At 34.3% G+C, this 24,255-nt stretch overlaps 1 protein-coding gene across 2 annotated transcripts; it reads left to right on the top strand.

Annotated features, from left to right (window-relative positions):
• Nucleotides 1-270: 270 nt before the first annotated feature.
• psma5 (proteasome 20S subunit alpha 5) lies at nucleotides 271-22,538 on the top strand. Of its 2 annotated transcripts, XM_039748559.1 has the most exons (10): nucleotides 271-370; nucleotides 990-1,035; nucleotides 5,875-5,941; nucleotides 6,662-6,788; nucleotides 8,282-8,349; nucleotides 12,260-12,367; nucleotides 13,263-13,321; nucleotides 15,343-15,445; nucleotides 15,811-15,897; nucleotides 22,075-22,538. In XM_039748559.1, the coding sequence occupies exons 2-10, from the start codon at nucleotides 1,007-1,009 to the stop codon at nucleotides 22,150-22,152; spliced, it is 726 nt and encodes a 241-aa protein (XP_039604493.1). In that variant the 5' UTR covers nucleotides 271-370; nucleotides 990-1,006; the 3' UTR covers nucleotides 22,153-22,538. The 2 variants fall into 2 exon arrangements, with proteins under 2 accessions (XP_039604493.1, XP_039604494.1); XM_039748560.1 differs by lacking the exon at nucleotides 271-370 and having other exon boundaries at nucleotides 845-1,035.
• Nucleotides 22,539-24,255: the final 1,717 nt, after the last annotated feature.

The following is a 24,255-nucleotide window of genomic DNA, read 5'->3' as shown; positions in this document are numbered from 1 at the left end:
CAATAATGATAAACCAATAAACCTATCTATTTGTAAAGTCAGAGGTGGGGACAGCACCACTAAATTCAAATTTACAAACCCATTTTAAAAAGACAATCCACACGATAATGTTGCAAGTGACAAATGCATTCTACTACTATTACCAGTAAATGTCCACTAAACTAAATTCATCAGCAGCCAAATCCATCACGCGTCACAGGTAAAATCGAAAGAAACCTCTACTGAGCACAGGGCTCTACAAGATAAAGGAACTATCGCGAGACTACGTCCCCAATTACCCGGCTCCTCTGTTTCCATTCCGGAGCCAATAATCTGCCGCACGCTGTCATTGCAACCTCAGGGATCCGCGGCAAACTGATTCGTTAACTGTGTAAGTGCTTTCACTGTTTGTTAGAAATCTGATTTTAAACGTCTCTAATGCTGTCTTTAGATTAAGAGGAATTGTAGAAATTCATATCCTCACAAGCTTGGTAGTTTATCGACATATTTTAAAATAGATTAATCGAGTATGCGATATTGCAGTAGCTTGTGTCTCTCTGTGTGTTTGACTGCTTGCTTATTTGTATATAAAATAAATTAGCTGTATATCATACACGTATGTTATCACAGACGTGTTCTTAAAGTAGTCTTCAGAAGACTATGTATGTGTGTTGTTTTATTTATACACAATATTGGGATTTATTTCCTCTTCATTGAAAACGAAGGTCAACCAATCTTTATAGGACGGAACGAATTGGAAGTTGTAGTGTCCAATACATGTAAAGTGTTTTTGTGGACCCCGCCTTTTGTAGTAGATTTGCCCAATGAGGTCAGTGGAGGGTGGGCGTTCAATATGCTGGGTTAGGTTGTGCATACCGCCGTGACTGTCTCGAAACTTTTCTGTCCCAGATATTTTGATCGGTTTTGGCATACGAGGGAATTTAATTCAACTAGAGCATCCTGGTTTACCTAACGACTTTTCATCCATTTGTTGTTATTTGCCTTTACAGAATTAACATCTATTAAAATGTTCCTGACAAGATCAGAATACGACAGGTAAGTTATTTGCCCCGACTCTTTCATTTTGCTTTGTCATGACAATAACAATGTTTGGGCCCATGATGCTTTTAATTTGTTTTTATATTGTTTTGGTATTTTACAGGCGTGATCATTATTCTGTTTTCTTTTTTCTCACATATTGAATGTCTCTTACAATGTAATTGGTATGCGGTGCATGTTTGAATTGAGCTGTTTGGGCATAGCGCTTTTTTAAAGATTTAGTTTCACTTTCAGAATCCACCTTATAAAGTCGTCCATGATTTTGTTATAAATTATACCATTCTGAAAATACATCAATGAGTTGTAAATACGTGTATATCTTTTGCATCTGAGTTATTGCATCCTATGTGTAATGTCTAGTTGAAGATACAGAGCACACGTTAGTTAATCAAGACACATACACAATTAGCCAGCAGTGAAATTTGCAACTTTAAATCCCTAATCATTTTTGAGTATAACATTTTCTATTTTGTACAGCTCATTGTATGGATGTGTGGGGTCTATAATCTGTGATTTTTTTTTTTTTAACAGCTAGCATCCACATTTTTAATTCGTGTTAATATAATTTAAAGTCTGTGTGCATACCTAAAATTGGTATACTGCCTAATCTACTTGAAGTATGTTGTATGTAAATGTCTTTTGATCTGAAGTTTCTTGGTTGCTTATTGTTCAAAAATGTCTAGATTGTCAGACTCTACAGACTCTGTAGTCAGCTTTTACTAAATTTTTTTAAATTTAAAATATATCCTGGGTGAGCTGCTGTAATATTGTTACAGACATATTGCCTTAGAACATGAGGAGACTCGTCTACAGTTCTGGCAAAGTTTATTGGCTATTTCAAGTTTGCAAGTTCTCTGTATTTTCATATGTACTTTCTGCAGGAAGTACTTTCCTATTACATGTCAAAAGTAAGTGTATTAGGCTAATTGGCAGTTACAGAATGTCACTGTATAAGCAAGTATGGGTATATCTCTATGTGCATGCTTGGGATTGTTGGGTGCAATGTCTAAGCATGATTCCTGCCTTGGGTCTGATGCTTTTGGTTAGGTTCCATTAACATTCAATTCTGTCAAAATAAAATTGTTTTACAAGTGACAAATTTAAAGAAATAGCTAGAATCATCAGCAAGGATGTACTTTGAACAATTGCCATATATACAGTGGTATGCAAAAGTTTGCACCCCCTTGCTTAAAATGTCTGTTGTCGTGAGTAGTTTATGGAGTAAAACATGAACTGATCACCAAAAAGTATAAAGTTAGAGATGGCACAGAATGTTTCAGAATTTTATGCAAGATTATTGCCTTGTTTGGTACAATTGTACAATGAAAAAAGGAAATTACGAACACCATGCAAAAGTTTGGGCACCCCAAGATATTTGAGGTCTCAGATAACCTTTCCCAAGGTCTCAGACCTTATTTAGCTTGTTAGGGTTATGGCTTATTCACAATCATCATTAGAAAACTCCAGGGGCCTCATGCCTAATGCAGTGCATAGAATTCACACTGTAACATGGTGTGCAGACAAAACCGGAAATATGCTTACGCAAAAAAAAAATCCAGATGCATAAATCTGTGTGTTCGCCAACTTCCACGTTCTTCCGCTACATAAATCCCGGTCAGTGTGAAAAGTCCCTTCTGTCTCTTCCTAGAATTAAGCCTCTTTGAATATGCAAATCAATATAAATAGCCCTTAAGCTCAGCCTTCTGTGAAAAGACAATGGCAAAAGCACAGGGGGAAATAGAAGAATTTTAGTGAATACCAAGTGGAAGCAAGGAAAAACGTACTATTTGTTGGTTTAAACAGTGGTATAAACAACAAAAGGAAGTTGATCGAGGGACATGGCATGTCGGAGAAACTCGAAAGCTCAAGTTCACAAAGTCGCACAGTGCCGGAAATAAAAAAAGAAGTCAGATATCCAAGTCGCCGTGAAAAGGCGAGTCATATCCCACCGTCTGAGTGTCATATGAAAGCTTATTAGGGTACAGAGAAAAAAAAAAGGCACACAGTGGGGGGAAAAAAGCACGAAATGTCAACTTTAATCTCTAAATTTCCACTTTAATCACGTAGTTTATTTTGTCATTAAAGTAGAACATCATAAACTTCATCTTAAAATCGTTTAATTTACTAGTTTCTAAAATCCCATTGTAACTAAAGTAGCACGTTAAATGCTTTGTTTTGTATTTGATCTTCTATGTGCTCTGTGTGTGTGAATCACTACATGCTTCCGGGCTTTCTCTTCCTCCAACATGACACAGAATCCCTTACATTTGTAATATTACAGCTCTCTGCATAATTCAAATACTGAAATGTATACGCGATATCATTTTCATGATGATGGGAGTTAAAGCATGTTATTAAACATGGGAACACGGTGGCTCAGTGATTGCTCATGTGTCACGCAAGATGCTTGCTGCACCATGTGCGACCTTTGATGAAATTATTGCAGCAGTACTGTCTCTTTCAAACGTACTAACCCCCAATTCATGTCCTTACTTTTCTTTCTCCAAATACCCAATTGCCACACAATCAGCTCTGTAATAGACGTTAAGCCATCTGTAAGCTTACGATGCAGGTTCTTCAGAACTTTTAAGGAACATTATTAATAATTATTCTATCCATCTGTCCTTCCAGTGTCACATCAGCACCAGCAAGAATACAGCGCAAGGCAGGAACAATCCGTGAATGGAGTGCCAGCGCCTCGCTAGCACTGCCGCAACTTGTCCCCACATGTTTAATTATTAACAATATAGATTATTAAAACTTTTAATATCATTTAATCTGTATAATACAATAAACATTTTTCTGCATTTCATCTTAAAAATTATATCGTCATCATATGTAAATACACGCTTTGTAAAGTGGCTCAGATTGTGCAATATTATAACTGTATCGCAAGTTTACAGAGAGGTAATTGTACTTATAAGTACAAACAGTTCTACAAGGAGCACTTGATGGACTGATTGAGTGTGTTTATAGTTCTTGGGATGAAACTGTTTCTGAACCGCGAGGTCAGTACAGGAAAGGCTCTGAAGCATTTGCCGTTTGAGAGCAGTTCAATAGGCAGCATGGCTGAGGCAGTATGTCCTTGATGCTGTATACCGATAATTCTCTTTTTGATTAGCTGCTGTACAGCTGTGATTCCCCACTCAGATACAGTGCTATAAATATGAGTGGTGCAGTGAGAGTAATATGGAAAAAGATGACCCGCTGTGGCAACCTCTAATGGGAGCAGCTGAAAGAAGAAGGTGCAGTGAGAGTAACAACGCTAAAGCAGATATTGTATTTAGATTAGTTTGACCATTCTGTGGACCATTATATTGTTACAGGTTAATTACAATCAGATGCATTAAACTAATAGACAATAAGCGGTTAATTTCAGTGTATTTATAAAGTCACATCAGGGCTGTGGATCTAAAAAAGAAAGGGAAACCACACTGGAACAGTAGCACTGCTTTGATGCTGAGTGCCACCAGTCTGCAAAACCGAGCGCAGTACTTGCATATGCCAGGGTATGAGCTACCGTGGAAATATGCGTGGATTTACACCGAGTTTAGGTTTTATACATTGTGTTTTGAATGTGGAAACGGGCTTACGCAACATTTTTGTGCGTACACACCGTTTAAACATGAGGCCCCAGGTGATGCAAATTGCAAACCTGTATACATTCTCTGACTCCTCAATCCTTGTCCCAACAATCAGTAGCCATGGGCTACTCTAAGCAGCTGTCTAGCACTCTTAAAAATAAAATAATTAATGCTCACAAAGCAGTAGAAGGCTACAAGAAGATAGCAAAGCATTTTCAGGTTGCAGTTTCCTCCGATCGTAATGTTAAGAAATGGCAGTTAACGGGAACAATGGAGGCCAAGCTGAGGTCTGGAAGACCAAGAAAACTTTCTGAAAAAACAGCTCATTGAATTACTAGAAATGTAAATAAAATAGAACTTTTTGGCCACAATGTGCAAAGGTATGTTTGGAGAGACATAAGGGTGCCAAATTCCAGGAAAAGAACACATTCTCCACCTATGAAGCATGGGGTTGGATTGATCATTTTTTGGGCTTGTGTTGCAACCAGTGGCACAGTGAACCTGTCATTGGTAGAGGGAAGAATAGAATCAAACAAATGCCAGCAAATTCTGGAAGCAACCATCACACCATCTGTTTCAAAAATAAAAAAAAAAAGTTGAAGTTAAAAAGAGGACGGGTCCTATAGCAAGGTAATGATCTGAAACACATCTCAAAATCTACAAAGGAATACCTCAGGAAGTGCAAGCTGACAGTTTTGCCATGGCCCTCACAGTCCCCTCAACCTAAGCATCATTGGAAATTTGTGAATAGATCTCAAAAGAGCAGTAGATGCAAGACAGCCCAAGAATCTTGCAGAATTAGAAGCCTTTTGTAAGGAAGAGATGACGAAAATACAACCAAGTAAGAACTGAACGACTCTTCTCTGGCTATAAAAAGCTTTTACAAGCTGTGATACTTGCCACATGGAATGTTACTAAGAACTGAACAGGACAGGTCCGCAAGTTTTTCTTTCAGACCCTTTTAATTTTTTTGGTATTTTGGACCTGTGAAAGATGGAAATATAAATGTAATCTTTCTTAAAATATTAATGAAACGTGTCATCTTTCACTTTATGCCTTTTGTTTATCAGGTCATCTTCTGTCCACTTAATTATTCACAGTAACTGACATTTTAAGCAAGGATGCACACATTTTTACATGCCACTGTATTTTGTTGTTTGTTTGCTTATCTTATGAGAAGCCAGTGTGCTGCTGCTATTAGTATATGTTGAGGTATTAGTTTGATTTTTTTTTTTAAATTTATTTTAAATAGAGGTGTGAACACATTCTCACCAGAGGGAAGACTCTTTCAAGTCGAATATGCCATTGAAGCAATAAAGGTTAGTAGTCACATTTAGGTTTGTGTCTTCTTACCCTAACATGAACACTTAAATGGGCTTTCTTGCAGTTAGTATTATGATTGTAAAATATTTTATTTTTTTCTATTTCTGTCTATCTTATCACATAATATTTGAATCTTTAATATTGAATCAAAAATGAGGGGCAACTATTCTAAGTGGATGGAATGCAAATAACTTCCATTTAGCCAGTTGTTTTCAATGTTCTCTGTCTTAGTGCCATAGGTATATTTGTATTTATATGGAATCAGACTCACGTATTTAAAATATTTATTAGATTGTTGTATATATTTATTTTGGCGGTACTGTATTAATTCCCAAAAATCTGTGAAAATCAAAAAAAGCAAAGTACATATATCAATAGAAAAGTTACAACAAAACATGCTTAATTACAAACAGTGATAAATTTGCTACATGTTAAATGGATTGAGTTGTTTGTCATGTTTTTCCCTTAAGGGATATGGTGACAGTTTTAACTCCTTCATTCAAATTTAAAAGATGTGTTTTGCTGTAAAACGCTAACAATTACATACCATTCATTTATTAAATTTACAGTCAACATTGTAGGATTTAAACTAAATTTTAGTAACTCCTTAGTTTAACACCCACCTTATTTTTAATCACTAATTGCTTTTATCAGTTCAATATGCTTTTTTAGTGAAGCATAAAAAATTTCTTTTTTTTTGTAATTTTGATTTTCAGTTGGGGTCTACAGCTATTGGGATCCAGACATCTGAGGGAGTTTGCTTAGCTGTTGAAAAGAGAATCACATCACCCCTTATGGAACCAAGCAGCATTGAAAAGATTGTTGAAATTGATGCACACATAGGTAAGAGGCTAGAAGACAATAAGTAACATAACTTTGTGGTTATTTTCACTGTTAAAAAATAATCTTGCCGCCTTCATCTTATATTGAACTATACTTAATGTCATTGACACTGTGGTTCTAAGACTTTTTGTTGTTCTGAATTTTGCAAAATTGTGATTTTGTTTTCTATTTTATGGTGCAAAATGATATTTTGTTATTTATATGCTGTGCCAATATTGAATTCTTTAATGTCAGTTGGATGCATCAGTCTAGTTTAATAAGAGTTTTAGTTGAAAGACTAATATGCTAAAGTGAAAATCAAAGGGTGTAGCATATTTCTATTATAGAGAGTAATTGTCCGATCTTTAGACACAACAAGATTTTTGGCAAATTTTTCTCACATTTCAGGTAGTCACACTTTTTCATCTGTTTATCTGTAAAATATAGGTTTTGTAATTTATTTATGTGTATAATTTGCATATAGTGTAATTCAGAAGTTTTTATTCTCTTATTGAAATTTCACATTTTCATCATGTAAATCTATAATAAGAGAAATTATACTGGACCTTTTTATAAAAAGTTGTAACCAATGATATTTAAATTAAAATCAAATTGCATATTTTAGTACAAACAATTAAAAAGAAAAAAATGTCAATGTTGTAGTCACATAAGCATCCATTACCCTTTATAATTGTGGTTGCAACTGTGTTTAGATGTATCCAATCACATTACACATCATTTAACTTCTACCTGAAATCAGTTGAAGTGATGCTTTTTAACCCTAAAAAATCTTTTCCTGTACAATTTCCTGTAACAATGTCTACATTTTGTCGTTAGTACTAAAACATGGAAAAAGTTTGTCTTTTAGGTATGTGTTCAGCATTTCTTGCATTTCCTGTCATCGTACACTTGCATAGATATTTGTAGACATGAAACACTCATGAAATGCATGTGTTACAAATAAAGCTATATTTTTTAAGCCTAGGTACCTGACTTCCTGATAAACAAGGCTTCATTTGGGAGAGGTTTTTACAGTTTCTCCGGCGGGGAGGGGGAAGGGGGTGGTATAGCAGGCTGCTTGGGATTATCGACACATTTACAAGACAAAAGATGCTGATTGGACAGGTGCGAGTGGATTTAAGGTTCGCTGGATTTACGAGTTTTCTCGTAAGCTTTGGTAAGTCTAGTGTTAATAAAATCGAGAGGTAAGGGAATAGAGCCCATGGTAGGAACCCACTTTTGACACACACAAATGCACATTTACCTCGGGACAATTTAGAGCTAAAGGCCTCAGCTATAAAACAAGCTAAAGTAAAATCTTTTCCATATGTATGATTGATAATTTGTGCCAATACAAAATTGAACATATTTTTATTTTCAAAACATGTTTACATTACTTAAAGAATTTAAGGCCATATCTGTGTTACAATAGAGGTAAATTATGGGTATATTACTGCAGTTTACCTAAACATGATCAGAAAAGTCTTTTAATAAGTTTGTATATTTATTCACAGGCTGTGCAATGAGTGGATTAATAGCTGATGCAAAAACACTAATTGACAAAGCAAGAGTAGAAACACAGGTAAATATCTTTGTCTTTAAGTTTGAGTATAAACTTTAAAAAAACTAGGAAAACTGAATGAAAAAAGGCTGTAGGTGTGTATTGTGAAAGTCACTGATCTTAAATACACTTTTGCCACGTCTTTTGAAATGGCAGTGTGTATATACTTAATTAGAACTACATGCACAGGATGACCAAGTAGATACTGAGGAACTCTCTTTATCCTGAAAATCCTCATTTTAGAATTCTATTTTGGAAATTCCTCATTGTAGATTGTAAAATTGGTTGATTTTAATTAAGTATACCTTACAAATTTTATATGCAACACCAAATTAGTATAGTATTTTATTATTCAGTGAAGAATTGTCTTTTTTGTATAGAGTTAAGTTGAAGTTGTCCTAGGCTTTGTGTTTGCTTTCTGACAAATCATTAATTTTAAAACATTGCTCCTATATTATATGGTAACAATATATGCAAATCGTAGCTGTAAATTGCTGCATGGTCACAGGTCTACAGTATATCTGCGTATACAACCTGCTGTTGATTTCAGTCTCAGAAGCTTTCAATGACACAAAATACCTGTTAGTAGTATGGTGTTTTATTGTTTTCTGACCCATTTTATTACATCTTTATTAGACTGGGTAAATTCTTGTCACTTCACTTTGCTCATATGTCATATCCTTATGTAATTTAATACTATCCGTATGTATGGTGTTCGCGTCAATACCCCATATGTATGTTGTTTGCGTCAATACCTCGACTCAGTACAAGTTAGAACCATGCAATGGGCCTCTGTAGTTCGAACATAACGTGGCAAACGCGGACGCAGTATTGCATGATTAACTAAGAATGTTCGAATGCTTCAGTGACACTGCTGGACGGCCGAGTGTAGTAAGTCGGTGTTGATTCGAGCAGATAACAGTAAATTCAGTTGGTTTTTGGAACATTGGTTTGGTGGGGCGTACTTTCCAGGACTAGCATTGTCGACTGACTTAAACCCTTTGACAGCACCGGAACTGTAAATAATTTAGAACATATCGCCATTTGCTTGGTACATTGAAATCTATCTTTGGGCAGTTCGGTTTTGGCATCCGTCCTTCTGACATCTATTGGCAAACTGAGGTATTAACAACGGTCATTGTTTAAGTTTTCGCCGATCTCAGATCTAAAATGACCACGGCAACATAATTATTACTCCCACTCTGATTAGAGTCATAAAATACGGTTTGTTTTGAAAATTTGTTTGCCGGAAAAAATCAAATAAGGTGTGCCGAAGAGCGGAGTTCACGTCTCGCAGCCCTGTTTAAACAGGATGCTCTTCATTACATCGGCCGAACAGGTCTATTTTAAGCACAAATCAGTGCCATGATAACAAAATAATTTCAAGGACTTAAAAAAAACAAATAATTATTTGCAGAGAAAGTATGGATTTCACAAATGTAGAATTAGTAGCCCAATTCGATCGGGCTTCCAGTCGCTAGTTTTTTTTATAAGTAACAGTAAGTAAAATATATGAACACAAAAAAATTATAAATAGGACAGCATCAAAGCTGTATTAACGGACTATGGACTTTGATGTATGATTTCTAAAGGTAGTATGAAGTTTTTTTGGTATTTTATACATGTGTTTTACACATCATTGCATTGTTGTTTGAATGTAACAGTGCTTACCAAAAGCCTATATTAAATTATGCATAAAATAAATATTTTTATGAAAAGCAAAATATGTTTTTGAAGTATTCTCTTAAGATTTTTGTATAATCTTGAACAGAACCAGCCACTAAATACATATTAAAAAGTACAACTAAGAATATGTCTTCTTTCATGTTATCTTCTGTAACAGTCTGTAATGGTGGTTCCCTTTACCAATGCAAGCTACACTGTTTCTCTAATGATTGAAATTAATGGGCGAGCTGCCCAGTAATCCATTTACACCGTTTCCAGGGTGAGTGGGAGTTGAGTGGTATTGTAACAACATTGCAGCCTCCAGTTTTGAAGCAAATTAAATTTATTAAGTTTCTGTAAATTTTCAAAGGAGGCACACTGCAAGTAAGTTGTCTATGATGTGTGTTTGTTTACTTTTGTGTAGTCCTCCTGTTACTATGCTGGTTTTCTTTACTTCTGTTGGCTACCAAAATGACACTTGGCTTGCAATATGCGAGTTGGAATCAGTATGAAAATTTGGAAGCAATCTTTTAATTAGTCACGCACTGATTAGTTCACTTAAGCTGATAGCTGTAGTGACCAAGGAGTGGTAAGATTTTTAAAAACTGCAGTTCCTAAATCTTATATGCCTTTCTTTTAAAATTAATCGTGAGTTGTGTTGAGATGTAAATCTAACGGTGACTTTAGGCAATAATATGTCAAATGCAGACACATTCCTGCTATTCTCATCCCCTTTCAATAATTTAACTTACAGTTCAAAGCAAACAACAGTGTTCTGACCTCAGACTTTTAATAAAAAGAGGAATTCAATTAAAATATTTATATTTTTATAGTAATGTCTTTTGTGAATATTATTTAATTTAAAATTTGTATGTATGCCTTTTTTTGTTGGTATGCATTAATGACAATTTTTCTTTGTAAAATTGTTTTACTTTATGTGAGGGTTGATCAGCATACCCAGCCTGCCTGGACATATAAACGGTGGCAGAATGTCACTGAACTAACTTTATTTTTCAACACAGTCCCCCACAACATGAATGTACTTTTCTAATCAGTGCTTTATATTTAAATTGTTGCACAAAAATATCTTACAATCTTAGTTTTCATGACATCCCTTACTAAATTAAAAAACAAGATCAGTGCAGCTATGTGGGTGTTTGTGATAGGATGTGTTGAGGCAGAGCATGATGATCAACCTTCATATTATATATTTTATCTTCTGTATTGGTGCCAGTTCTCTTAAGAGGGCACTACTACCTCTACCCCACTTCCTCCATGAGCATTCAGTGCCAAACACTAAGTAAAATATCAAGGGGAAGATAGAGATATGTACTCATTTGCTCCAAAATGGGTTGGTAAAGACACACTATATCAAAAGTATTAATTTCATCTTTTCCTGTCTATATATTAGGGGAGTTCCAAAAGTCCATCTGCTTTAGTAGAATTAAAACAGATAACCTTTTTTTCCTCAGAAATAATATTCATTCTCTCTATTTCTCCACATAATTGTAGCTGACCTCAATGTGGTTTTGTAATGTATTAATCAATTTTTCAAAATGCCCCCCCAAAATTTTCTTTTTTCAGCTTTGCCAGATCTTCATTCACTGCCTTGATTACATCTTCTCGATCCTTGCACCATTTTCCATGTATGTTGGCTTTGATTTTGGGGAAAAGCGAGAAGTCGCAAGTGGGCAGGGCATCCAAAACATTGATCCCAGAAGCACCAATTAAGAGGATGATCTTGGTTGCTTAATGCACAGGAATGTTGTCATGGTGAAGGAATTAGTGGTTTAACTTGCACTTGGGACAACCTCTTTTTGAGATTTTGGAAAACATCAGCCTAACATTTCTTGATGTAGATGTCTGAAACTGGGCAAACCACTTATGGACAGTTCACTTAGTCAATGCTTGGTTGCCAAGATAAGCTTCCAGCTTCCTGAAGCTTTCTTTCACCGATAAACCTTGATGAAAATGTGGTATATCAGGAGCTGTTGTTTTGTTCTTATCAGAGAAATTCACTTGTGGGCGTACACCATGTTCTCATCTACCTTTATTTTTTGTCTGCAAGCTGACCTATGATCCCAAAAATTTCAGGAAGTTCTTGTTAATAGTTATAAAAGAGTCCCTGAAAAAAATCAGCCATAGAAAACAAATTCAAAAGTCTTGTATATATGTTTAGGAGTTATTCAAACCATTCTTTAAACTTCAAAGCTGAACGGTATGTTACCTGCACATTATTTGTTAACTGCTGTTGTGTTTATCTCAGAACCATTGGTTTACATACAATGAAACAATGACGGTGGAGAGTGTAACACAGGCTGTATCTAACTTGGCTCTTCAATTCGGTGAGGAGGATGCTGACCCTGGGGCAATGGTAAGTATTATTTACAATCTCATCTCATTAAAAAGACTGTTGTATGTCATGTTTTCTTTCATATCTTCTCACTAGCTGTTTAACCCACAGCATCATATTTATTGTATTCTTGTTTGTTCTGTACAGCTGTCTTTTTGTTTCTGTTTAAGATGACTTCTAGTAATTAATGGTCAAATTGCGATTTTTTTTTTTATATAAATATCTGATCTTTGGCCTTTCAGTTCATTTTGCTTAAAACAATCTATAAAGTATTCATCCCCCAATGAGCTTTTCTTCATTATCACTAGGCATCTGCTGACTTGTAGATGTTTTGGTTGATCAGATCTGAAATGCCAGAGAAACATTTAAATTGACTTCCTCAGCTCATTTTGAAATGTGAAATGCCTTGCTGAACTAACTGAGCTAGTTGTGCTTTTCCTTATAATAACTGCTGTTTTTCAGAAGATCAAATTGTCCTAATATGTGTAATATGTTCTCCTGGCTGTTACTGCAGAATTTGAACTTGAGTTTAATGAAGCATCAGGATCTTGTTGTTTGATTGTAAATGTGTTGTGTTTTGGTTAGTAAATTCACTTTGCAATTTATTAGTTTGTCTAGTTTATTACTCTGAGAATTCAATGATAAATCAAAACTGGATTTAGTGTAATTTGAAAATGGATGGACAAATAATTAAATAACAATATAATCAGTCAAACATGTAAAAGGTACTTAAAGGGGAGACTAGAAGGATACCCAAGATAACTTTGATTCATCTTGCTTGTTATAGTGTACCTACTGCTAAGTGTTTTCCTGCTACTAATGAATACAAAAACATCAGGTCTGTCTTGTCAGCTTATAAAGATGCATTTGAAGAGGTTTAATTATCTTTAACAACTCTATTTCCTTCCTTGTATAGAGCCGTCCTTTTGGTGTAGCACTTTTGTTTGGTGGTGTTGATGAAAAGGGACCCCAGCTGTAAGTATAACCTATTCTGCTGTACATGTACTTCATCCTTCTAGGTGTATCCACTAAGCTTTGAATCTGTTTTTGATTGGTGCATGACATATCATCATATCTTCCAAACTTAATGGAGAAATTATAAATTTTATCTTTATTATTCCACTAGTATATTGTCATAAAATACAAAGATCATTAATACTTAGTCTCATGATGAAGTATTAAATCACCTTTAAAAACTTCTTGTGACATTGAATTACAGATGATACTTCAGTACATTTTGTTTTTGTGTGTGTTGCCTGTAAGTATTGATTTTTGATTTCTATGGTCATATCTGTACCAAACACTGATTGTAATATATGTAATCGATGAGGATCAGGTACCTTAGAATCCATGAATACTTGCTACAGAATCTCTGTTCTGATGTGTGGTTCACAATTTTTGTATCATAAGAGATCCTTAGATTTAAGGAAGGTAAATATAAATGTATTGAAAAATATCCACACAGAATGCTTATTGTAATACAAGCAAGTCCTGGATTACATTACTCTTGAGTTGTGGCAATTCCGCAGGTATGAATGAGAATATAAAACCTCCACTTTTTATTTAACTTCAGTCAGTTTTAATCTATGGACTTCCTTTTCTTTACTTATGAAAACAGCAAACACAAAGTACAAACAATGGCGAGAAATAATTTTTTCTTTCATGTGTACATGTTTCAAAGTATAACCGGTAGCATGCTCAGCTGCATAGTACAACTAAGCAGCTTCATTGGCAGCCATCTGCTTAGTTAGAGCAGTATAACTCAAAGCTGGAGTTCTCAGCATCCTAAGCAGTCTTTCCAGCTGTTGTTATCTCAAGAAGTATAAGTGCAGGATGGGGAAGGTGACACTTTGGAATCCCCTGGCAAAGATGGAACATGTCATTTAATGTAACTAGCAGCACGTGAAATAAACTGTCTTGTAGTAATCAGGTGTCTGTTCAGCTGTGAAGAGGTAGAATTGTTGGTTTGTAATTCCCATCTTAAGTATGTGTCCCAGCCTCACTGTATCATGGCTAAATCAAAAGGTGCTCAGTTTGAAGGCTGTGCAGTTTTCACAGCTAATTTTGAACAACAGCACATTGTATGAGAGGAAATGAGGATGCTGCTTGATGTGGGGTGCAGTATAATATGAGTGTGTTTTTGTGTAATTTGCGGTAGTCTGTAATTCAGTGCATTTTATCTACTTTATAATCCTCATAGTCTGAATTATCACTGATGCCTTGTAGCTGTAGCCAGATTGTTGTCTGTATGGGATTGGCACTTTTAAATTATTTCTGTGCTTTTTGTCTTTAGGTACTGTAGTTGTAACCCCATTCCCCCACCGAAACACACCCTGATGTTGTTAGTTAGCTTAACCCTGAATTGGCCCCATATGGCTGTGCTTGTTTATGTACACAAGAATACCCTATGTTGAACAGGTGGAATAAAAACATTTTCTCTCCTTTCCAGTAATACAAAATTCACGCTCAAAAGAATGGATAGGTTGAATTAAACCAAAAAAAAAAACACACACACACACACACACTTTTTTTATTGTAAGTAAATTATTAGTGTAGCTCAAGAATCTCCAATATTCTTTTGGATAAATATTTAAATACCAATTATGTCTCGATTACAAAGTAAACATTGATTGCATATATGTTTTACTCTTACAAGTTCAATTTGTTTATTTTAATTACTTAGTTTTCTTATCGTACCTAGACATTTTCTGTTATGTGCATTGCTCATGTTGTAGTAAAAGAGGATTATGTTTATTAGCTCTTAATTCATACTGTAGTTATTACACATTTCTTAAGTTTGGATTGAGGTACTTAGATGCATGACTTCAGTTATTCTTTTTCTTTACACAAGTATTGGAGGAAACAACATTATCAACATCATCAAAATGTTTTTTTCACTTTAAAATTGGATTTTGAAGTGCAATTTTTAGAGCTTTGCTAGAATTTTATATCACAGAAAAGGTAATAATAGCATGTTAATAAAAATGTGTATACAGGTACCACATGGACCCTTCTGGTACTTTCGTGCAATGTGATGCTAGGGCAATTGGATCAGCATCAGAGGGAGCACAGAGCTCCCTGCAAGAAGTTTATCACAAGGTGAGTTTTTTTTTCTCTTCCCTGTTATTGTTATTCTTCAGGGGAGCAGAGTACTTACTTTAAGCTATGGTTTAATACATATACTCCAAATACAGGAAAATGTGGCAAGTTAGCACTAATAACCTTTTTATAGGCTTTTTGTTTCTAGCCTTTTTTTTCTCAGAACAGTTCAGTTCAGAACAATGGTGATTTATTTTCCATTAGTAAATGTTCCAGTGAATTTATTTACTGTGATTGTCTGTGCTTATTATTCATTGTTTACTGCAAATTTAATCTGATAAACCTTGTTTTAAAGTAATTGTAATTGGTAATATTTTTTTTTTCTTCAGAATAGCATATTACCTATTTTTGTTTGATTTTCTTAGTCAATGACATTGAAAGATGCAATCAAGTCTTCATTGACTATCCTTAAGCAAGTAATGGAAGAAAAACTTAATGCAACCAACATTGAGGTGAGGCCAGTGTCTTTGTTGTTTTGGGAGTATCATGATGTGCCGTACTGATGTATTTAAAAAAATAAAATAAAATAGCAGTATTTGTAAGCTTTTGGTTGATGCAGATGTTACAGATGCTATGCTAGACATCTCAAGCTACGTTACTAAATAATCATTTAAACCAAGCTTTCATCACTTTTGCTGCTCCTGTGAATAGAAAAGTAGATGCATTTGCTTATTTTTATTGTTAATTTTGTTTGTTTTAATTTATTTTTGGAGAATCAGTTTTATTTTTGTAGAAAAATTGTGATGCAGTCTAAAGAAATGCGCTAAATATGTAATATTATTTATTATTTATAGGAATATAATAAGGTAAACCCAATTTTTATTTTAGTTTTATTCGGCTACTTTGGAATTTTTATTTCCTGTAAATATTAGAAAGATTTGAATACTCTGAATACCTGCTCATGTTTTGTTGCAGACTGTTGGTTTATTTGACTCCTTTCATGTGTTTTGCATTTTTTTCTGCACAATGTTACAATGTCTGAACCCTGTGTATTTATATAAAAAAAAAAAAGTGAAGATCGATTAAAGGACTTTTTTTTCAGATTACAGGTTGAGCTTTCCTAATCTGAAATTGCAAATTCTGAATTTTTCTAAATCCAAAACGTTTTTTGAGTACTGATGTGAACCACTAGTGGAAAATTCCACAACTGACCTCACTTGTCCATGTGGGGTTCTGGTCATTTTTTTTTTTTGCTGAATGGGTGTCAATAACACATTAGATGGTAATTACTGTTTATGTCAAATTTCTTCAATTTCCCCATAAAGATTGCACCTCTGCTTGAGTGGTATTACTCATTGCGTGTTTTTTTATTTATTTATTTTTATTCTTTGAGTGGTAAATTTCTAATCAAAAGCATCATAGGTAGACATTGAAACTCTGTTGTTTATTTTTGTTTTATTTAACAACTGTTACAGGTATTCTGCTGATGCTACTGTGCACATGCTTTGTTTCTTACAAATACAAATATTGTATAAAATTTATTTCAGGCTGTGTGTATAAGGTATATATAAAACATAAACAGATTTTGTGTACCATTCCCAAGATATCTCTTATGTATTTACAAATATGCCAAAATTAAAAAAATATCCAAAATATCTGTACTTCTGGTCCCAGGCATTTTGGGTTAGGGATACTTAATCTGTATAGCCTTTTTTCAGGGTGATACTGGAAACTGTTTCTGTGTTTATTAATCGAGTTTCCTAATCCTAGTAAACTATCCCCAGAAAGTGGGCCAAATATTTTAAATTTAAGAAATGTTCTACAGAATATCAATGTTGACAAGCCACTTGTTTATCATTTTATAACAACACCTACATTTATTTATAGAACATATTTTCATACAAAGAATAGTGCTTTACAAGATCTCAAAGAAAAAGTTACAAGAAAAGAAAAACAGATTAGGTGAGAATAAAAATGATTAAGCAACAAAGAAAATAATTACATAAATTCATACAATGTTAAAAAACAGATATATATAATTTGTAGAATAGTAGCATTCTTATATACAGTATCATATTGTAAGTCTTTAAACACGAGTATGGTGATAAGGTCAGATAGCCAGGAGGACAGTTAAAAAAAAAAAAAATTCCAGTTAAGCTGGAGAGAAAAATAAACTGTAGGGGTTCCAAGGGCAAATGAAATATACTTATAGCTGTCTTGTGTAGAAATGTGTTTACATCTCTCAAAGTTACAGGAATATAACATTTTCTACTTATTCTATGAGAGAAATTAGTTGTCAAAAATACACCATGCGGGCCAAACAGTGAAAGCTCAGCCTTAGATCTGAATTGGGCTAAAAATAAACTGGAAATGACTTAAAATAATTAAAGACAGAAATTTGCAGGTCATGAAGTGGTTGTTATGTTGAAAAATTTGAAATTAAGCAATGAGCTGAAAACAAGTATAGGAGCATCAGTTAAGACCACAAAAACCAATTCCTGTTAAGTCCTGTTCTGAAAATTGAACTTTTGAATTTTTTATCAAATGCAGTACAGAAAGCTGAAATTTTGAGCTTTACTCATCATAATTTTTTAAATGATAGCAACCATGATGCTTATGATACATATAAGTCAAAACAGAATTAGAAAAAAGAAAATATTACTTGAGCAAAGAGACACATTTTAATTATGTATTATGGCTTGTTAGACATGAAAAGAAACGGTTAAATTCTAAAGAAGTAGCACATCATCTCAGGAGGAAGAGTTCATGTGTGAGAAAAAAAGATTAAGAACATGAGGAGCTGAACGATTGAAGCAGAAATTTCTGATATAAAGTGAAAGAGATCTGAAAGATTGCACAGATCACCTTGTGCATTGAGAGGAAGGCATGAATTAGTTTCATCCATGCTGAACTGTTTTAAGAATCTTATTTTCTTTATTACTTATGTGTTGCATTTAATCTTTTATTTATGTGGTTTTAATATTAATGTTAACATTATTCTTCCATTTCTGTCCCAGAGATTCAGGAGGAGGGGATGGGTGACAGATTTGTAGTTTCATTGAGGGGCTAACCAGGGTTAGGCTGTGAAATGCAGGTCTGTATTCAAACATGTTAAAATCTCAACACTTGTTTTTAGGACTAGAGATTTCAAACTGCGCAGAGTCGACCTTAAGTGCCCTAAGGTCACAATTGCCTCCACATCTCTCATCCCTTAGCCTGGAAAGAGAGATGGATAACCTGGATATCCTTCTAAACCCAGATCTAGACACAGCGCGTGTACAAATGACTCAGGCATAATTTCCCAACTTTTTCATTCTAATATTTAAATATTTATTATTTCCATTTTTAGTATATTTGTAAATTAAATGCCAACTACTTCTGTCGAGTAGATTTAATAGATTGATTTCAATGAAGGTTTGCACGTGTCATAGGCAATAATGCCAGAGATAATTATATTGTGCTCTGGCTACATCATAACCACAATGATGAAAATATCTCAGACAGCTGTCCAATTAATCCACAAAAAAGCAAATTGGTATGCAAGCAGTTGTATACTAACTGCTTTATCGGTCAGTTCATTATCTGTATATGCAGTTTTTTTTTTTCCCAGTGCAAACAAAGGTTTGTTATATCAGTCTTTATTACCCAAATTCACTTCTGGATATACAACTATAGATCTAGCTTCCAGTCCAGTCCAATCCAGTTGGTGTCTTATCAAGGTAGTAAAGAAATAAAATATTTGTTTTATCAAACTCAAAAATACAAGAATAACATTGTTACAATTTAAAAATATGTACATAAATATACAAATTGTAGTTTTTAGTGTTGTCCATCTGTGCATACATGTTCTTACCTACTTCTTAGGGTAATGTTACTTATCCCAGCAACTGCTTGGAGCAAGGTTGGACACAGCACTGGGCAGGGAAACGTTCCCTCTTAAGGCATACACTCAATTAATCCTAGTGGATCACGCTAGAGTTTGAGTAACCTAACACACACACGTTTGGTTAGTGTGGAGAAAACACACATAGACAACAGGGGAGTGTGCATATTCCACACAAACTGCACTGGTGCCAGTATTTAGACCTAATCAGTACTTAAGATTTTTAAATTTTTAAATGAACTGATAAAAATATTTTGCATTAAACCCTTACATTATGGCGTGTTCATATTTCAATTACAGGAACTAACAATCTTTATTTCATGTATCGCTCTTCCGTTATGAATAGCCACAATCCCAAAGCATTTTATATCTGTAAATCCATAGGTCCCGTTATTATTTATTTATTTTAGACAACTGTAGCGCAGGCAAGATAAGTGACTGACTTGCTAAAGAAGACACAATGAGTCGGGGATTGGACCAGCAACCTTTGGGATTTAAGTGGAGGATTGCAGACCTACAGTCTTTATCTTCTTTCGGCTGCTCCTGTTAGGGATTGCCACAGCGGATCATCTGTCCGCATATGGATTTGGCCAAATTTTACACCGGTTTGTGCATCCTCTGTACTACTTGAAATCATTTTTGAGCAGCAGTACATAATTTTAGTTATGAGGATTGCAGTGGGTGATTAAACAATACAAATCCAAACTAAAATAAAGACTATTTATAAAGGTTTCTTTTTTTTTTGTTTTTTTCATTTGATCCGTAAATATAATAAACACAAATCCTAATTTTAAAAATACTCCGTTGTCGCCATCACCCATACTTGGATTACTATGACTATGTGTAATGGCTGAGGCAGCTAAAATGAAACCAAATTAACTTAAATAAAAGATTTTATTAAATTTATGGATCAAATGGATATCTTTTTATCAGTGACAGGGCACAGAACCTAAGAGCAATAGCTGTGGGAGAAATAACGTTATCATAGATAAATATCAATGAGCAATCAGAACTGTTATTTGAATGGAGAGCTAATTTTAAAAATTTTTTTTTTTCCCCCCACAACTATTTACCACACTAGTAACAACTAGGAGTTTTTCTCAACAGTGCTTTGTGCAGCTCTTTTTGAACCCAATATTTTAAAGAAGGGCAACAATATTAACTCTATTGTTTTAAAACCTCACACTTTTTTGGTGACCAAGTCGGCAGAAGAAAGGTGGTGCCCAGTAGTGGTCTGGCAAAGAGACCTTTACATACTTGAGGCTTTGAAACAATCTTCTAACACAACTGATTATCTTCTGTTCCCATAGAACCCTGCAGATGATTATCAGCAGAAGGCTATATCTGCCCTTTGTCCTCTCGTTTAAAAAAATACCTCTAGATTATAATAGTATCTTGCATCATTTCTGTGATTAACATACAGTATATCCAACCCACAAGATTGCACCATAACAGTCATTTAGAAGTTGAGAAACCATTCAATTGTAAAGCCTCAGAAAAATAGATGTGTTTAATAATATATTGGTCCAGTGTAGTGAGTATGGTTTTGTGTGAGAAAAAAAACCCATACAGTTAAGGTCATGATTAAGATAAAGTTTACCCAGGACCATTTGAAACATGGGTATGAACTTTGGAAATCTGTCCTGTGGTCTGGTGAGACATAACTGGAGCTGTTTGGGCACATAGATACAGGTTTTGTTTGGCAAAGGAAGGGAGATGCCTTCAGTCCTAGAACCCCATTTACCATAGTTAAGCCTGGTGGTGGAAGCATAATGATGTGGGGCTGTTTTGCTGTTTCAGCCACATTAAACCTTGTTTGAATACACAGGCTAATGAAGAAAGGTGAATACTTTGACATTTTAAAGGATAATTTGAAGAAATAAGCTGCCAGTCTGGCTTTGGGTCATCTCTGGGTCTTTCAGCAAGATAATCTCCCACAGCACACATCACAGTTGGTTCATAACTTTTGGAGGAATACCTAAACCAAAGTCTTGGAGAGGCCATCTCAAAGCTTAGGTCTTATTCCTATTGAGGATCTTTGGAGAGAGATCAAGGTTAAGGTCCACACTCAAACCATCTAATTTGCATGAGCTGGTACAATTTGCCACACAGGAATGGTAAGATCCTTCAGGAGACTTGTGCAAACCTTTTGAGAAACTACAGTGAGAGGTTGCTATCAGTTGTGAGTCAGAAAGTGTACACTATTGTCTATTAATTGTCACAGGGCTAATAATTATGGCCATGCTATTCTTGTGTTTTCTTTGTTTCAGTTAACTGCATCAGTAAAATATTTTCAGCAAACTTTTGGAAATTGTGGCTTTGCTCATTTGGAAGCAATTCTCATATAAACACTTTAAGTAAAAGTACTTTTTCTGGATTTATTCAGTTTTGGATAGCAGGGTAATAATTACTATATGATGTTAACTGTAGACAAGTATCAGTACTAAATAGATCCAGGACGCGGAGTGTTGGAATATGTCCTAGAATGGAATGGCATCCTGTTCACATTTTGATTTACAGCCCAAGCGACCCTAAACTGAATAAAGCGAGTAAAGATATTAGATAGATTGATACTGAAAAATATCTAGGTCTTTCTAGCTTTTGTTACATAAATGTAAATCGACCAATGTACTTTTTGTTTATATATTTTGCTGTTTGTGCTTAAAATGTTGGCCTAATAGCGCTCTATTGCAAAGATATTTGGAGGAAATATTGTTTTTTGTTTTTGTTTTTTTTTTTTTATACATGTTTGTTCTGCATGTGTCTTAGTCAAATCTTCACAATACATTTTGATTTATTTTCACAGCTTGCAACAATAGAACCTGGCAAGACTTTTCACATGTACACAAAAGAAGAGCTGGAAGAAGTCATCAAGGATATTTAAGGAAGTGCAAGCTAGGAAAAAGCACAAAAAAATCTGACAGCATTTTGGCAAGAAGCCCAATAGGGCTTCCCCAATTTGTTCCTCTTTTGTTGATCCTGGAATTTTTTTTATTTTTATTTTAATAAACACAGCTGTATGGGCAGACAAAATGCTGTTAGAATTTTTTTTTGTTTATATATATTTTTGTTTTTATTTTTTTTTTATTTCCCTTTTCCCCCAGTCATTTTTCATCTTCAAAAAATTTTAGCTACAGTGTAACATTATCTTCTCTCTTTTGTTAGACGTGAAGAGCTAGAGCTAATGGTTTTTCAGCCAACCTACTTCAAATAATGTATAAATGATTCAAAATATTCTTTTCATAAATGAAAATCGCAACAAATATTTTTCTACTGTGTTATCGTGTTTTTGTACATCAATCTGAAGGAGCAAGTTATATTTTGATTATATATCAAAAAAATATTAAATTATAGAAAGGAGAGATTGATTTCCAGTGTCAGCAAATAAGTAACTTTCAAAAGGAAATAAGAATGCAGCCGCTTTATGCTTGTAATTTTTTTTTTTTACTGTGTAGCACTCTGTTATGTAGAATATTTTTCTTTGGGATTATCCAGTTTGATGCATTTAATACAAAAAGGCATAAAACCCTTTAGTTATTTTCAGCTCCTGCACAAAGCAGACAGACTTCAAGAATGTTGATTTTTTTTTTTCTTACAACAGCCTGAATTCAATACATATTGAGAAGGCGTCTTAACATTTATCATAGCCTTGTAAAATACAACTTTGATAAAAAAACAACTTTATTCTCAGATATTACAAAACAAAATTAATAGTGAATGGCTACTTATCTAAGTTCACCTAACCTTTAAATATAATAGGTCTGTCTTGATGGAAATTGATCTTTTTTTAGGTTACAGCCACAGTTCTGTTTGGTTAGGGCCATATAAATGAAGCATATTTAGAAAGGATAATACAATATAACATAATAACAAATGTTTCATAACTTCAGTATTTAAAGAGCCTGCTCTTTTATGCCATTATTGTCCGCACATGACCAGAATTTTCTAAATAATAAATAATATATTAACATTTTTAAATCTTCCTGTATTGCCACCATTCCAAAATGCTCAGAATTTAGCACAGTATGAAATATTTGATACCAACATTGCATGTGTATGACCAAAGGATTGCATGTCCTTAAAAGCTGTCATTTGATTATTTTGGTTGTTTCTATTCACTTTACTTATCCCTCAGTTCTTTTATTTTGGTATGATGATCTGGTCCAAGTAAAGGCTTGGTGGTACCATATGCCTTCCCCCTTTTAAAAGTGGCCTTGATTTAGTTCCGAGGCATGTTTTTACTAGCAGTCTCTTTGTTAATTATATTTGACTTGTGATTTATTATTTAAGAACGAAGACAAATAGTATATTTATGCAATATAATTGTACATGCCCATTTGATATTATTCTGTTCTTCTTGTTTGTCACTTAAAACATTTTGGTCACTAACCTCCAGTCATTTTGTGATTTATTATAGAAACTTGCAAGTAATACCATCTGTGCTAGGAAAATAATACTGAAAGAAAGTGATGCTATAAGCCTGCTGACGGCAAGTTGGCATTGTAGTGTACGATATTTGGTATTCTGATGGCAGTGTGACTGATGTCTTTTTGATGCCTGCCTCACGTTTTCCTATTCAGAATTGTCATCTGTGCCACATGTGCTATGAAAATGTTGAATGAAGGCTGCATAGTGAGACACTCTGCAGAAGTAGGCAGTTCATCAAAAGAAGTTGACAGTTGTTATATGTTTGGTGCTGGCAAAAACTAGGAAGAATGCTAAGCACAAAACCCCACAGTTATTCTATGAAAGTGGTGTATGTGTGTGTGTGTGTGTGTGTGTGTGTGTGTGTGTGTGTAGTATGCTTTTAAGATCATGCTTTTTTTGAATCGCCAGTAGATCCAATTGGAAAGATATAACTACACATAGAAGTACAAAATAAAAATACCTTAAAACTGAATAAAGATTATAATTTACAGTTCGATAAACATATTACATTTAACAACAGTTACTTTTGGTACCTTGTTTTCTAGGTCTGTTGTACTCA

This window comes from Polypterus senegalus, chromosome 3 (assembly GCF_016835505.1).
Source record: "Polypterus senegalus isolate Bchr_013 chromosome 3, ASM1683550v1, whole genome shotgun sequence".
In the NCBI taxonomy this organism is placed as follows: Eukaryota; Metazoa; Chordata; class Cladistia; order Polypteriformes; family Polypteridae; genus Polypterus; species Polypterus senegalus.
This window is presented reverse-complemented; position numbering and strand designations above follow the sequence as displayed.

What these genes read in the sequence shown, in the direction of transcription:
- psma5 (XM_039748559.1), top strand. Translation starts at nt 1,007, where the DNA reads ATGTTCCTGACAAGATCAGAATACGACAG. An exon ending in ATGCTGACCCTGGGGCAATG is followed by an intron (nt 12,368 to 13,262) that starts GTAAGTATTATT and finishes TTCCTTGTATAG; the next exon opens with AGCCGTCCTTTTGGTGTAGC. An exon ending in GATGAAAAGGGACCCCAGCT is followed by an intron (nt 13,322 to 15,342) that starts GTAAGTATAACC and finishes ATGTGTATACAG; the next exon opens with GTACCACATGGACCCTTCTG.